The sequence below is a fragment of the Quercus robur genome, chromosome 9 (genome assembly GCF_932294415.1).
Source record: "Quercus robur chromosome 9, dhQueRobu3.1, whole genome shotgun sequence".
NCBI lineage: Eukaryota > Viridiplantae > Streptophyta > Magnoliopsida > Fagales > Fagaceae > Quercus > Quercus robur.
Window position 1 is genome coordinate 39,804,717 of NC_065542.1, and position 17,425 is coordinate 39,822,141.

The window sequence follows — 17,425 nt, forward strand, 5'->3', positions numbered from 1 at the left end:
TTCACATTTCATTCTTTTTATCTTAGATGTGTATAGGGATATGGCTACCTATGATAAACTCATTTTCCCTTCGACTATCATGCGGATTCTACGCCATTTTTTCTGTTCCTTTTCCCTCTTCTGACCATTTTCCTGTCATGTGTACCATAGTCTACGCTACCGTTAAACGTAGCTAGGCGCAGTTTCGGTCTCGGCAATCGAATTCAGCAGCTCCTCCCTCCCATTCTGCTCCGTCTCATTCTGCTCCATCCACATTCGCTCCCTCTTCTTCTTCGAGTGATGTGACTCTAGCAGACATTATGGCGCAGCTGTAGCGCATGGATGCTCGCCTTGTTACACTCTCTATGGAGTTATATGAGGTGAACGTTCATGTCAGTTGTATTACACGACGACAGGCAACCATGGGTGGTTATGCTCCTGAGACTTCTCCTCCACCACCTCCTATAGTGGCTTCTGAGTCTGAGGATGATGATGATGATGATGGTGATGACGATGATGCTTTGGATGATGATGATGGAGATGCTATCTCTATCGATGAGATATCTACTTAACACTCTTACCCTTTGTCACTCGTGACAAAAAGGGGGAGTAGTAGTTTTGGATATGAGAGTAGTCATTCTTAGGAGGAGAGTTAGTATAGGACATTTTGTTAGGGAGAGTGTTGATATCTGAGGGATGTAGTGAGGATTACATATATCTTTTTCTTTTCTCTATTTTAGATACATTTGTTCTTGTACATGGGTCTTGTGACCATTTTGACATACATTGTACTTAACTTCTTTATATGTTGATGTATGTTTCTTTCACTTACCCTTACATGTGTTGTTTCTTTTCTCTCTTTATGCACATGCTTCTTATTACGTGTATGCAATCTATTATTTCAGTTTCACATAAAGATGCCTTGAGAGTTTTTTTAAAAGTATTTCAGAACTATAGGTTGTCAAAGTCTACTTGCCATAAACTCTCTTTTTGCAAAGTTTTTCAAGAGTTTGTGTTGGGATAGATTTTATTGTATTCAACAAGTGAATATGAGTTAAGTGATTTATGACTTCTCTCATATGTTCATTTGTTTGTTGTGGTTTTGTCATGGATTGCCAAAGGGAGAGATTGTTAGGACATATGTGATTCACTTGTTAGGAATATATGTCATTATTTTATGTAATTGGCTTATCCTTTAACAAAACACACTTTACTTGTATTTGGGTAGATCTAGGATATGTTTAATACTTTAAGAAACTATGTTTCAAGATCAAGTGTTGAAGACATGCAAGTCTGTCCAAGATTCAAGCTAAAGAAGTGTTGTTCATTAAAACTTAACAGCTAGCTATCCATTAAGCTTAAGAAGCTATTCCAGCCCCGTGGCTTGACAGCACCTTGACAGACAGCTATCTGTCGAGCTTTATGAAAAACAGAATTCCAGTTTTGTTTTGACTCTAATCTGTGATTATGTGTTTGGGCCTTTTTTTATTCTAACCCTAGACATATAAAATGATTATTTTAAGGGCCGTCAAAGTGTAACACAAGCTGCACAAGTGTTGAGCAAAGTTTGTTCAAACAATTTGTAACCGGAGACAAAGTTTTGCCCTAGTTCATCATTCTTGTGAAGAAGTTGCTATGTATGTGCACCGTAGGGTTTTGTGACCAAGCATCTTCTTGATCTTTATCGTTGGGATGAACTGAAGAATTTTGTAGCCAACAACCTTCTTTAGTTAGTGATTGAAGTTGTATACTGGGATCTGCACATTGGTTAGTCACGTACTTGAGAGTTGTGCATCAAAAAGGGAAATTGTCACTATAGAATAAGTCCAATTAGGTATTGGGGTAAGGGTTCAACTGTAGGTTGGTGATATGACCTTCACCAACAATTGTGATGAAACCCAATAACAATGATGGTTTGGAACCCCAAGATTGTGTAGAAAAGATTTGTTGAGCCTTGACCCGTCACCTAACCAAATGAAAACCAAGACTACGATAGAATTGAAACGCCACACCAAGAATTCCTAAGAATCTCTCAAGAATTAAAGGTGATAAGTTTGGTTGTTTGAACGCCACAAGATTAACTTGATAAGTTCAAGAGTTCTTTTAAGAACCAAGACAATCATAAGACTCACAAGGAGAGTAATTTTCTGAATACCAATCTGTCCTCTTTAAAATTCGTACTACCAGATTTATACTTGAAAGAACCTTCCAAGAATAGGTAAAAATCATAATTACAACTTCAAAAACAACACAAAAATTAATATAATCAAGTTCCCACGTTTTTTTAGTTTTCTAGGACTTCTAAAGGCAGTCAAAAATAGCTAAATGACTAGGATTAACATGCCCAGCCAATACCAAGGCATCTTCCCATTTAATATCCTTAGATCTTAACAAATTTACACCCTTTTATGGTTAGACCATGCTACCAAGACATCTTCCCATTTAATATCCTTGGAACTTAACAAATTCACACCATTTTATGGTCAAACCATGCTGGTTGCGAATTTGCATGCATTAGCCTCTTCAATTGCTTTGATGACATGGACTAAACCTTGATTATTATTTGAGCCCATCTTGGTCTTTTTAGAATCAGCCCAATTCTCTTAGACTAGCCCATTCAGTGCTTCCTTGAAACGTTTGACTCTAAGTCTTGTAATCGGGCCACTAGAAAATGACAAAGGGTCTTGTGCAAGTTCAACTCCATTTCCACTTGTATAATCAGCATGTCTAGCTCCTTGGTGTGCATCATTCTCCCCCTCTTCAGAAGGATTTGTCCTCAAATCGTCACCTATATCAAAAGGAGACAAATCAACAACATTAAAGCTTGCACTAACACCATACTCACCGAGTAAGTCTAGCTTGTAGGCATTATCATTGATGCACTCCATTACTTGAAATGGTCCATCACCCCGAGGTAGGAGTTTTGAACGTCGTTTCTCTGGAAAACGTTCCTTCCTTAAGTGCAACCAAACCCAATCTCTTGGTTCAAACACTACCTTCTTGCGTCCCTTGTTGGCTTAATGGACATATTGTTGAGTCCTCCTTTCAATGTTCAGTCGTGCCTTTTCATGAATCATCTTTACAAATTCTGCTTTCTTTTTGCCATCTAAGTTCACATGTTCACTCAAAGGTAAAGGACTTAAATCCAAAGGTGACAATGGGTTAAAACCATAAACAATTTCAAATGGTGAAAACTTAGATGCAGAATGTATACTTCTATTGTAAGCAAATTCAACATGTGGCAAACAATCTTACCAGGTTTTCAAGTTCGTTTTAATGATAGCACGCAACAAGGAAGACAAAGTTCTATTTACTACTTCAGTTTGACCATCCGTTTGTGGATGACAAGTAGTAGAAAACAATAACTTGGTGCCCAACTTTCCCCCCAAAGTTTTCCAAAAGTAACTCAAAAACTTTGCATCCTTATCAGAAACAATGGTCCTAGGCATACCATGTAGCCTAACAATTTCTTTGAAGAATAAATCAGCTATGTGTGATGCATCATTAGCTTTGTGACATGCAATGAAGTGTGCCATCTTGGAAAATCTATCGACCACCACAAAAACTGAATCTCCCCCTCTTAGTCCTAGGTAAACCTAAAACAAAATCCATAGAAATATCAGTCCAAGGTTCACTAGGTATTGGAAAAGGGGTGTACAAACCATGGGGTTTCAACTTAGACTTAGCTTGTTTACACATGATACATGTCTCACAGATTCTTTCCACATCACGTTTCATATGAGGCCAAAAAAAATGATCATGCAAAATTCCTAAAGTCTTAGCTACACCAAAGTGACCCATTAAACCACCACCATGAGCTTCTCTCACAAGCAATTCACGCAAAGAACACATAGGCACATAGTTTATTTTCCCAAAACAAAAATCCATCATGCCTATAAAACTTACCAAATGCTACTTTTTCACATGCATTGAACACATCACAAAAATCAGAATCTTGTGCATACATATCCTTAATGTATTCAAAGCCAATCATTTTTGTATCTAAAATGGAAAGTAAAGCATACCTTCGGGACAATGCATCAGCCACCATATTTTCCTTACCTTGCTTGTATCTGATCAAATAAGGAAATGTTTCAATGAAGTCCACCCACTTGGCATGGCATTTGTTCAACCTTTGCTGCCCTTTCAAATGCTTTAAAGATTCATGATTTGTGTGAATCACAAATTCCTTTGGCCATAGATAGTGTTGCCAATTTTCCAAAGCCCTTACCAGGGCATAAATCTCCTAATCATAAGTGGGGTAATTTAGGGCTGCCCCACCAAACTTTTCACTGAAATAAGCAACTGGACGGCCTTCTTGCATCAAAACAGCTCCAATACCTATTCTTGAAGCATCACACTCAATTTCAAAAGTTTTAGCAAAGTTAGGTAAAACAAGCAAAGGTGCATTAGTTAACTTTTCTTTGAGCTGATTAAATGCCTTTTCTTGTTCTTTCCCCTACTTAAACGACACATTTTTCTTGATGACTTTAGTGAGAGGGGCGGCTAAGCTACTAAAAGCACGCACAAACCGTCTATAGAAGCTAGCTAAGCCGTGGAAACTCCTCACTTGGCTGATTGTTGTAGGCGTTGGCCACTCTTGGATTGCCTTCACCTTTTCCTCATCCACCTCAATTCCTCCTTTACTAACAACAAAATCAAGAAACACAAGCTTATCCGTACAAAATGTGCACTTTTTGAGGTTAGCAAACAACCTTTCTTTCCTTAGAATTTCCAAAACAAATTTCAAATGCATTACATGCTCTTCCAAATTTTTGCTATAAATTAGGATATCATCAAAATACACAACTACAAATCTGCCAATAAATGCACGCAAAACATGGTTCATCAAACGCATAAATGTGCTTGAAGCATTAGTTAAACCGAAAGGCATTACTAACCACTCATATAAACCATATTTAGTCTTAAAAGCAGTTTTCCATTCATCACCTTCCTTCATCCTAATCTGGTGATATCCATTCTTAAGATCAATTTTTGTAAAGACACAAGAACCATGTAATTCATCTAGCATATCATCTAATCTAGGAATGGGATGACGATATTTTACCGTTATGTTGTTGATGGCTCGGCAGTCGACACACATCCTCCATGTTCCATCCTTCTTAGGAACTAATAACACCGGAACCGCACAAGGACTCATGCTTTCTTGCACATACCCCTTTTCCAATAATTCACCTACTTGCCTTTGAAGTCCCTTGGTCTCCTTGGGATTACTCCTATAAGCAGGTCGGTTTGGAATTGATGCACTAGGTATGAAATCAATTTAATGTTCAATCCATCGAATTGGAGGTAAACCATGAGGTACCTCTTCGGGAAGGACATCTTCAAACTCCTGCAAAAGAGAAACAATATTGCTCGGTAATGCACTGGCGAGATCATTAGTACATAAAAGAGCCTCCTTGTACATGAGTACAATAAGGGGCTGGTGTGAAAATAATGCTCTCTTGATCTCACTTTTTTTTTGCAATGTAATTGAATTTTTCCTCTCTTGCTCTTATTATGGCCGAATCCCTTTCTCTTTCTTTTTCACTCTGATCACTGTTTTTCTCTCCTTTTTTTTTTAACTCTTTTTTTTCAATTTCGGCCTTCCTTTCTTTTTCCTTTTTTTTTTTTTTTTTTTCATTTGATTTTTGTAACTTCAATTGGTCCTCCCTAACCTGTTTAGGAGTTAATGGCACAAGAGTAATAGGTTTCACTTTAAGAATGAAAGAATACTTATTTGTGAATCCATCATGCTTAACCTTTCGATCATACTGCCATAGTCTTCCCAACAATACATGGCACGCATGCATGGGAACCACATCACATAGCACCTCATCCTCATATTTGCCAATGGATAATGCCACCAACACTTGTCTTGTCACCTTGATTTCGCCACATTCATTCAACCACTAAAGTCGGTAAGGTTGAGGATATTTCAAGGGAGTTAAGGCCAATTTTTCCACCAAATAAGTGTTGGCTACGTTTGTGCAACTCCCTCCATCGATAATGACATTACAAACTTTGTTATTTACAAAGCACCAAGTATGAAACAAGTTCTCCCTTTGATTACTTTCTTCCTCCTTAACCTGCACATTGAGAACTCGCCTTGCTACCAATAAATCTCTAACTACAGCATTTTGCTCACCATCGGCATCCTCCAAAGATGGCATGTCATCATCATCTACTTCTTCCTCATACTCCGACTCAAGCTCTCCTTGAGCATTTATCACCATCACCCTTTTGTTTACACACTGGCTGGCTATGTGTCCCCGCCCTTGACATTTAAAACACTTAATATCACGTGTTTTAGAACTCGAAGCCTCGGTGTTACCTAAAGTGGTCTTTGAGTTGGCACTCTTAAATGGTTCAATTTTTGGCTTATTTTGTAGCTGCTCGTCCCTTTTTGGAGCTATCTTCCATGGATTGGTGGTAGCCATAGGTTGTCCCCTCCTAGCCAATCCCTTTCGTTTGAATTGTTCCTCCACGTTTATGGCTTGATGCACCATATCCGTTAATTCAACATAGTGCTGCATCTCAACTATATCCGCAATCTCATGATTTAAACCGTGCAAGAACCTAGCCATGGTGGCTTCCTAGTCCACTTCTACATTAGCCCGGATCATAGCTACCTCCATCTCCTTGTAATACTCATCCACACTCTTGGAACCTTGAGTTAACCTCTGCAACTTTTGATACAATCCCCTATAATAGTGATTGGGTACAAAACGCCTCCTCATAAGCATTTTCATCTCCTCCCAAGTGTCCACAGGTGGTTCTCTATTCCTCCTCCTATTAATCAATAATTGATCCCACCAAACAATGGCATAATCAGTAAATTCAATTGCAGCCAACTTCACCTTCTTTATCTCCGAATAGCTGTGACAATCAAACACCATCTCCATTTTAGTTTCCCACTCAAAATAAACTTTAGGATCATTTTTACCTTGAAAAGATGGGATTGTAATCTTTATGTTTCCTAAATCATTATCCCTCCTAGGCCTACCCATCCTTGCTTCTCTATTCTCATACCCACGCTCAAACCTGCCTCGATTCACATATGGCCCATCAACCTCCTCCGACTCCGCCATGGAACACGCCCACCTTGCTGCCTATTGGGGTTGTCATGTTGCTGGCCCCTAGGAGTTCCCGCTTCTACCCTATCCAACCTCTCATGAATAGGTTCTAATTCAGCCCTCAACATACACCTCATCTCCCCTAGCATCGCTTGCATTTGGAGGGTCTGATCCGTTGGTGGTCGAAGTCCTTTGGTTATGTCTTCTTCTTGATTATTGGACATATTTAAAATCTGCAAAACAAAGTTAGAATCCTCACAAGCCCTCCCTTACGTGTTTTACTCAAGAATTGATACACTCGCACTCGTGTTTTCACTCTAAATGGCTTTTATCCTCTTATGGTCTCACACACTCTTGCCTTTTTCCACTCTTTTGTGTGTCTTCTTTAGTTCTTAATCGAACTTCAAGAAACTAATTCAAAATAAACTAGCAGCAATTCAAAATGAGAAACAACCAAAACTCATCAACAAGGTCAAGAACTTGAATAAGGTGAGAAACAAGATTGAAATGAAGAAATTTTCTTTCTGGAAATAATATTACTGAGAAATTTTCAACTTCGTGTATTGAGAAATCTTCTTTTCTTTTCTTTTTTTTTTTTTTTTTTTGAGCAGGGAACAGGAAATAGAACGAAAATAAAAGATAGTCAAACTTATCTTAGAACCAAAGCTCTAATACCAAAATGATATGAACTTCACCAACAATTGTGATGAAACCCAATAACAATGATGGTTTGGAACCCCAAGGTCGTGTAGACAAGATTTGTTGAGCCTTGACCCGTCACCTAATCAAATGAAAACCAAGACTATGATAGAATTGAAACGCCACACCAAGAATTCCTAAGAATCTCTCAAGAATCAAAGGTGATAAGTTTGGTTGTTTGAACGCCACAAGATTAACTTGATAAGTTCAAGAGTTCTTTTAAGAACCAAGAAGATCACAAGACTCACAAGGAGAATAATTTTCTGAATACCAATCTGTCCTCTTTAAAATTCGTACTACCAGATTTATACTTTGAACAACCCTCCAAGAATAGGTAAAAATCATAATTACAACTTCAAAAACAACACAAAAATTAATATAATCAAGTTTCCACGTTTTTTTAGTTTTCTAGGACTTCTAAAGGCAATAAAAAATAGCTAAATGACTAGGATTAACATGCCCAGCCAATACCAAGGCATCTTCCCATTTAATATCCTTGGAACTTAACAAATTCACACCCTTTTATGGTCAGACCATGCTACCAAGACATCTTCCCATTTAATATCCTTGGAACTTAACAAATTCACACCCTTTTATGGTCAGACCATGGTGGTTGCGAATTTGCATGCATTAGCCTCTTCAATTGCTTTGATGACATGGACTAAACCTTGATTATTATTTGAGCCCATTTTGGTCTTTTTAGAATCAGCCCAATTTTGTTGGACTAGCCCATTCAGTGCTTCCTTGAAACGTTTGGCTCTAAGTCTTGTAATTGGGCCACTAGAAAATGACAAAAGGTCTTGTGCAAGTTTAGCTCCATTTCCACTTGTATAATCAGCATGTCCAGCTCCTTGGTGTGCATTAGTTGGTATATGGTATTGGGATTCCTTTATTTGTAACTGTTTGTTGTGATAATAGTGGAATTTTGGGAGTGGTGACCTGAAAATCACCCGATGGAATTTTTGCCGTTATATTTTCCCCATTCATAAACAAATCACCGTGTCATTTATTTTCCGCTGCATATTTAGTTATTTGGTGATTTGTTTGTGCTACAACGCGTTTGCATGTTAATTAACTTAATTAATTTATTTGGCTAAATTAATTGGTTAATTTATTACAAGGGGTCGATTCGTTTTTGGCCTATCAATGTATATAGAAGAGATGTAACTTATAGCATTGGTAATGAAACTATCATATAATGAATTCAAAATATGAAAACTCTTAGAATGAAATTATAAAACTTTATATATTTGCATGCATATTTTGTGATTTTGATATATTCAAGTTTTTTATTATTAAATTTTATATAATTTATGTTTCTTATGACCACTCTAAAAAAAAAAATTTCTGGAGCTGCCATTGGATATATTAGTGAAATGATATTTAGTTAAATGAGTCAAATGAGTTTCGTGATTTGAACATAAACACAACATGTTTATTAAACAAATCAGTTGTATCAATCTAAATATGACATGAACTCAATAAATTTTAACACATAACTTGCTAACTTTGTGTCGTGCTGTATCGTGTCGTGTTCATGGGTTGTATCGAATTTTGTCACCCCTAACTTGGGTATGTGTTGTGAACAATGATTAATATACTATTGGAAAAATGTGATTTAATTTTAGTTAACCAATTAAAAAGAGTTGAAAAGACAAAAACAAACCTGAGATATCACAAATAGAAGTAGAATATTAATCAAAATCAAACTCTTTTTCGTCTCTCTATTTAACCTATGTAGTAAATCCTGATTAGTTGATGTCTTAACGAGGACTTTTGGAGCTAAATTCATTTAATTGAGGCTGAGGGTTATTTAAATTGGATAATCAGTTGTATCAAGAAGCTTTAGTATTTGGGAAGTCGGATTCAAGTGAATCATTTGTCAGCATGCTGTTTGGCAACCGTGAGGCCTTACTTAAGATTGAATAATAATTAAAAAAAAAAAAAAAAACTTTTATAAATAGCATGTTTTCCCATGAAATGAATTACTGAATGACTGCACCAAATTACAATAATATTTAAAATAAAAACAACAATTTTTTTTTTGGGTCTTATCAACCACTTTGAATAAAATAAGAGTAAGTGTTTTAATCATGCACTATACATTTTGTTGATATTAATTTCTTTTTCTTTAATTCTCCAAAAAAAAAATCCTTTTCTTTGAATTCCATTGAAAACGTGAGATATTTTAATTTCTCTTATTTTCATTTTCATTTTCGTATCCTTCCTTTTTTTTTTTTCTTTTTTTTCTTTTTTTCCTTTCCTTTATTAAATTTTTTTTGGTTGCCATATTATGTTACTGAATACTGTTGAAATAGATCAATTTATTTGAGTGTATCTTGAATGATTCATGCATGTTTGATTAAAAAATTGGGAAAATTATACTTTACTAACCTAAATTACACATTGCACCCTGAACTATTTGAATGTATGTTTTGCACCCTAAACTATGACCATTGTTAAACTTTACACCCGGGTATTAATTAATTTTATTGTTATGTTGAATGGCAATCTATAGCATGCGACTTGCACATGAGTTTTGCTTAAGTGGCACAACATTTTTTTTATTTTTTTTTTATACAAGATAGAAATTTTACTCTAGCCTAATCTAAGTGTATATGTGTGAATCTCCCTCTTGGAGACTTGAATCTTGGCTCTTGCCTCCCACATCTTACAAGCACTTATACTTGTGGAGTGACCAATGCACCAAGAGTATGCGGTGGTGCTTAAGTGGCACAACATTAAAAGAACAAAAACCCCTCTTCTTTATTTATTATCCTCTCTCGGAGTAGCTCCACCACCTCCACCAGGACAAAATCCAAAAGTCCCCAAATCAAAATTTGTTGAAAGCCGTACTGCAAGGAGAAATTGACTTTGTAAGTGAACCGTTGCATTGATTTCAAAGAGTGCAAAAGATCTAATCAAGAAGATGCTGACAAAGGACCTAAAAAAGCGAATTACGTCCGCATAAGTTCTTGGTATTAAATCCTTATGTTTTTCATAGAGCAGTCAAAACTCAAAAGTTAAATTTAAGAAAAGTTTAAGTCGTTGTATTGTAATCTCTAGAGATATTATATTATGGTTGTTCAATTCTCTTCAAGAATTTGTTTTAAGTAGACTACTTAATCTGTATTTTCTGTCCATCAAATAAAATCCTTTTCATTTACCTGCTATATTACAACATAGAAAATACCTTTTTTTGGCAATAAAATAGAAAATGGGCATCACTTTGCTGCTACTTATTCAAAAAAGTAAGAAAGAAAAGCTCCCCGGTGGTAAGGTAAAAAGTAACATTTGTTCAGAACTTTGAATAAATTTTGATTTGGGGACTTAGGGATTTTGTTGTGATGGTAGAGCCATTGATGATTTTGCTTTGGATATTTAGGGTTACATATATTTTGATTTGGAGAGAGAGAGAGAGAGAGCTGAGTAAAAATAAAGAAAGAAAATTTTGTTTTTAATTGATTGGAAAAAGGGTTTTTGGTCTTTTAATGTTATGCCACTTAGGCAAAACTCACATGCGAGTCATGTGCTATAGTTTTCTTCCAACATAATAAATTAATGCTAGGATGCAAAGTGTAGCAAATGTCATAGTTTAAGGTGCAAAATGTGCATTCAAATAGTTTAGGGTGCGAAGTGTAATTAGGGTAGTAAAATGTAATTTCCCCTAAAAAATTGTATGTTCTATTATATATATATATATATACATATTTTCCTTAAGCATTAAAACTCACATGGATTTGAATTTCTCATTAAGTTAGAATCGGACTTAACATTTTTGTATAATTAATTTCTTATTCTTTGTATGGTAGTAATTTTAGGGTTTTTATTTTTATTTTTTTTAGAGAGAGTTTCAATCTATGATGTTTACTCCTAATAATAGTTCTTTATTATTAGACCAAAATACCAATCCATTTTTGGTGTAAACAGACCCAGATCTCTTATTTAACCATAAAAAACTTTATCAGTTGAACTAACTAGAACCCACAATTTTAGAACATTTAATTGTATTTTTCAACGTGAATTTCAACATGTATTTTGAAGGGTTGTAATCTGTAACATTATTTTATGAATATTATCTAGTTTTTTTAAGAAAATTACTATTAGTTAATTAAATCTGAAAGCATAATTGTCACCTAACAGTAATTTTTAGCATCCCGCGCACCCTAATGGCATCTTCGTAAATATTTGTAAAAAGTAAGCCCCATTTATTCACTCAAGTGCAAAGCTCAGAGTCTTAAGAGTCTAATCGCCAAAATTGAAACTAAAACTAAAAATATTTGCCATAAAAAACTTTATCGGTTGAACTAACTAGAACCCATAATTTTAGAGCATTTAATTGTGTTTTTCAACATGAATTTCAACATGTATTTTGAAGGGTTGTAATCTGTAACATTATTTTATGAACATTATCTAGTTTTTTAAAGAAAATTACTATTAGTTAATTAAATCTGAAAGCATAACGGTCACCTAACAGTAATTCTTAGCATCCCGCGCACCCTAATTGCATCTTCGTAAATATTTGTAAAAAGTAAGCCCCATTTATTCACTCAAGTGCAAAGCTCAGAGTCTTAAGAGTCTAACCGCCAAAACTGAAACCGAAAACAAACCAGCATTTGTATAACAACCTCTCTCTCTCTCTCTCTCTCTCTCTCTCTTTGCAGCCAATTTCTCTATAAACTGCACTGTACGTACACACTCTGTCTCTCTCTCTGTCTCTCTCTCTTTGCAGCCAATTTCTCTATAAACTGTACTGTACGTACACTCTCTCTCTATCTCTCTCTCAAGAATCTATCGTATTTCACTGTTTCTCTAGATTTTTTCGCTTCCTGTTCCTGAACTCTAAAAACTCTCTATTTTCTCTCTCTAAAATGGCTAGAATGGCTCCGACTCTCGCTCAACTTTTCGCTCTTTTGAAAAACGATGAGCCAAGCGATGACTCCGAAATCGGAATTCTCTTTGGAACCTCGTCGGAAATTTTGCAAGCAGAGTCACCGGCCGGAGCGAACGAGCTCTCGGTCCGAGAAGCTGAGGTCGCGGAATGGTTGCTTGATCTTCAATACAAGGACAGTTCGGTTTCGGCAACTGAAAATGAGTCAAGCTCGCCTGAGAAAGATTCAGATCCTCTGAATAAGGAAGGTTCAAAAGCGATCGAGAAATCGCCAGATTATATAGAGATTTATCTATATTTGGACAAACCTTCTGGCTCATCAAAAAATGCAAGTCCAAAATCTGAAGAGACATCTCTAATTTCAGAGAAAGGAAGCTTGGAATCAAAAGAGAAACAGAAAGAATCCGAAGAGAAATCTCTAATTTCAATTTCCGAAGGAAGCTTGGAGTCAAAAGAAGAAGAGGAGTCTCTGGAAAAACCGTCGGATTCTTCGGAGAAAGGAGAGGCTCTGACACCGAAGCCAAAGAAGAGTGTGAGGATGAAGTGCAATGAGAACGTGTCTGTGTCAGTGTCAGAGATTCCAAGCATGCCGAAGCTCATGACGCTGAAGTCGTGTCCGAGTGTTGGCATGAGCCTTGAGAGCTTTGATCAGATAGACAATTCACCGATGTTCAGATCCAACGGTGCTGGTGGTAATGGAGAGAGCAATGCCATGGTGGAAGAGGCTTGGGAGCTGCTCAAAAAGTCTTACGTCTACTATAAAGGAAAGGAGGTCGGAACACTCGCAGCTATGGATCCAAGCGCTGAGACTTTGAACTACAATCAGGTACAATAAATACTTCTTTTCTTGGAGTTTCTTGAGAATTTGAAGCATTATCTTGATTTTATGTAAAAAAAAAAAAAAAAAAATATGCAATACAGTAGTTTCCTCTGTTTCTAAGTGATATTATTATTATTATTATTATTAATTAGGTGTGTATTGTTCTTGAAATGATGATTTATGATATCTGCACTTTTGTAATCGGCTAATAGAGTAATATCTGACTGAGCATTAGTGAATGAATGCAACCCAATTTTTGGAACAGAAGATTTAGGGACATGACTTTTGTGCCACAATTCTGACGTGGTTCATTTGTAGTGGATCAAATATGTTAATTTGCAACTTAATTTGTTTGCTGATAAAAATTATTTGAATATATGGACTGTTCAATGAACTCTTTTTTGGAGAACCTATAAATCAGACTCTAATGACTTTGAGAAGCTTTTTCACTACTTCTCTGTTACCATTAATAATGGAATGAGAGTGACAAGGTGCCTAGACGGCTAGACCCATCTTGGATGATCACTTGGTATATCATTGTGTCTTCTATATGACACTTTGCATCTACTGCAGTTGTATTATCCTAATGGCCCAATTAGATCACATTTATAATGCTTAGACTGTTGTACGTACAAAGTGTTTCAGTAACACTAACAATCCCTGATTTGCCTACCTCCAATTGGCCCAAAAAAATATTATTCATCTGAACTTGCTTGCAGGTTTTCGTGAGAGATTTTTTTCCTAGTGGCTTGGCCTGCCTGATGAAAGACCCCCCAGAACCTGAAATTGTAAAAAATTTCCTTTTAAAGACCCTCCACCTCCAAGGTTGGGAGAAGAGGATTGACAACTTTACTCTTGGAGAAGGTGTCATGCCTGCAAGTTTTAAAGTTCTCTTTGACTCACACCGTCTGAAGGAAACTTTGATTGCGGATTTTGGTGGGAGTGCAATTGGAAGAGTTGCACCACTTGATTCTGGGTTCTGGTGGATTATACTTTTAAGATCATATACCAAGTGTACACGTGATTACGCACTGGCGGAGCTTCCTGAGGTACAGAGGGGAATGAAATTAATACTCAATCTTTGCCTCTCGGACGGCTTTGACACTTTCCCAACACTTCTATGTGCAGATGGGTGTAGCATGATTGACAGGAGGATGGTGAGTCTTTTGCTTTCCAATCATTTTTAATAGTTTCCAGAGTAGTATTTGTATGATAGGTTTTTAAGTATCAATTAAAACAATTTGATGCTAATAAAGTTATCATATCTAGTCAATTTTTCACCATCTGTGAATAGTGAGTTTTGACAGTTCACTCGATATGGCTTAGAAGCAATGATATCATAGATTTCTATCTTTCACGTTTGGGCCTAACTGGTTGTGTCCATTTCTCTATGTTGATGTTCAGCAGTTAGTGGTAGCAATAGTTTGGGTTCCAAGAAAAGTAACACTGGCACTAGAGGATGTTCTTGTGCTTGGTTCTAGCCTTCCTAGGACCCCATTCAATATATGGGTTTTACATTTTCAGTTACTTTTGAATGACAACACTTTGAAATGCCTTTGAAACAGGGAATATATGGATATCCAATTGAGATCCAAGCCCTCTTTTATTTTGCACTAAGATGTGCAAGGCAGATGCTGAAACCAGAGCGTGGTGGTAAGGAATTGATTGAGCGAATTGATAAGCGGATCACAGCTCTCAGCTTTCACATACAGCAGTACTACTGGCTCGACTTTACACAGTTAAATAAAATATACCGGTACAAAACTGAGGAGTACTCCCACACTGCTGTCAATAAATTTAATGTCATCCCAGAGTCTATCCCTGATTGGGTGTTTGATTTCATGCCCTTGAGAGGAGGGTATTTGATTGGCAATGTCAGCCCAGCTCGAATGGACTTCCGATGGTTCTTACTCGGGAATTGCATCGCCATTTTGAGCTGTCTAGCCACAGGTGCACAGGCTACAGCGATAATGGATCTTGTTGAGGAGCGCTGGGAGGACTTGGTTGGGGAGATGCCTTTGAAGATTGTTTACCCAGCACTGGAGGGACATGACTGGAGGACTGTGACTGGTTTTGATCCAAAGAATACACGGTGGAGTTACCATAATGGTGGCTCTTGGCCAGGTGAAAATCGTGAACATAAAGCTCAGAATGTAAATTGCATTGCTGCTTGGTATTTATGTTATTTAAAAATAATGTTTCAGATAAACAAACACTTTGGAACCTTACTGTATCTTAGATTCTGATCTCATGCTGTGTTACTTTGTAGTCTTTCTAGTAAATAAACATCATGAATGGATTTTATGTAATCAACTACTCATAACAATCTTCAATGAATGTTTCCTTGTTGTGACTTAAAACAGCATTTGATATGTCTGGCCTTTTTGGTTTAGATATATGGCATTTAACTTCTTAACACTTTGGAGGCAGTATTTCCTTGTTGTTTAGGCCATTCAAAGACAACGCATCAATTTAGAAACCATCAGCTAAGAAATAAACTGCATTTTGATAAACAAGAAATATCTATTCATATTGTGTAACAAGTTTTGTGCTGATTTGGTGGTCGGGAATGTTTTTGTAGTTCTGCTGTGGCTACTTACAGCAGCATGCATCAAGACTGGAAGGCCTCAAATCGCAAAGCGGGCAATTGATCTGGTAGAGCAACGGCTTTCCAAGGATGGCTGGCCAGAGTATTATGATGGTAAGACTGGGCGTTACATTGGAAAGCAAGCCAGGAAGTACCAGACATGGAGCATTTCTGGCTACCTGATTGCTAAAATGATGATTGAGAACCCTTCCAATCTCGTTATGATATCTCTTGAAGAGGATAAGAGGATAGCCAATCCAAGGCTTACGCGCTCTGCTTCATTTCCACCATAGAGATGAGATTAAGGTTGAATTGCAATAACAGGTATACGGTTATCACAAATGTATAACTTTAGTTATGGGTGGATAGTATCTCAGAATCCCCATTATCTTCTATTTTTTGTGAATGGTGGCTGAAACTGTCCATTTGCTGAAAATTGGAAATAGTTTCCTTGATTAGTTGCTATTACTTGTTGGATATGATCTTAAAGTTTCATTCTTTGGGTAGAAATGCTTTGTTCTTTTTCTGTTGATTTAATAATTTGGGTATTAAAGGAGGAATAAAAAAAGTTACGAAAATTATACCCAATCCATTTCTCTAAATCTTAGCTAAATAAATTATGACCAAGCCTTTTCTTAAACCTTTAGCTAACTAAACATACTTATGATATAGGAACAAAGATATCGCTCTTTACTAGTTCAGAGAATGTCAGAATGTGTGCTTGATACAGCTGAACCCCAATATGTGAATATCCACGATTATGACATTGGTTGTGAAATGATACCATAATTTAAATTAATACTTCAAATTAATATGGCCTTTATTTTTCTTAGATACATTCCATTCTCTATTTTTTGGACAAATATATCTAAAATATGACTCAGTTTTGGGCCCTAAAAATCAGGCACCTTGTAGGTTGTAGACCATTAAACTGGATTCTGCAATCAGAACTTTTGTCTTGCTATTCAGAATTGACAAAATCTAACATATCTGTGTATAATATTCCAGATGATTTAGAAAAATTCATGATCATCCAATATAGATGTAGTATGCAATTAGAAGATCTACCTATTTTTTAAGGAAAGTTAATCTCCAAAGTCCAAACTGGTTTTGAGAAAAATTTCTCCAACATACTACATGGTCTGTTTAATGAGTTATGTGACTTGTTTAAATAATACACATGAATGGTTTATAGATCAACATGTAATTGATTGGAGGCTTGGAGCAAAACTTTGTCCTTTTTTATGCCTCATATTTGTGAGGTACGACTCAAAGTTGACTACTAGCGGATAATTCTTGGATTTGTTTTGGAATCATTTATGTTTCAAATGGCCATAGATTTGCATGTAAAGAAGGAATGACCAGATTAATTT

The 17,425-nt window shown here is 36.4% G+C and overlaps 1 protein-coding gene across 1 annotated transcript; it reads left to right on the forward strand.

The window, feature by feature from the left end:
• The first annotated feature begins 12,508 nt into the window (after positions 1 to 12,508).
• LOC126698314 (probable alkaline/neutral invertase F) lies at positions 12,509 to 16,458 on the forward strand. The gene is made up of 4 exons (XM_050395461.1): positions 12,509 to 13,471; positions 14,185 to 14,622; positions 15,031 to 15,589; positions 16,047 to 16,458. The coding sequence occupies exons 1-4, from the start codon at positions 12,626 to 12,628 to the stop codon at positions 16,343 to 16,345; spliced, it is 2,142 nt and encodes a 713-aa protein (XP_050251418.1). The 5' UTR covers positions 12,509 to 12,625; the 3' UTR covers positions 16,346 to 16,458.
• The last annotated feature ends 967 nt before the right edge of the window (positions 16,459 to 17,425 follow it).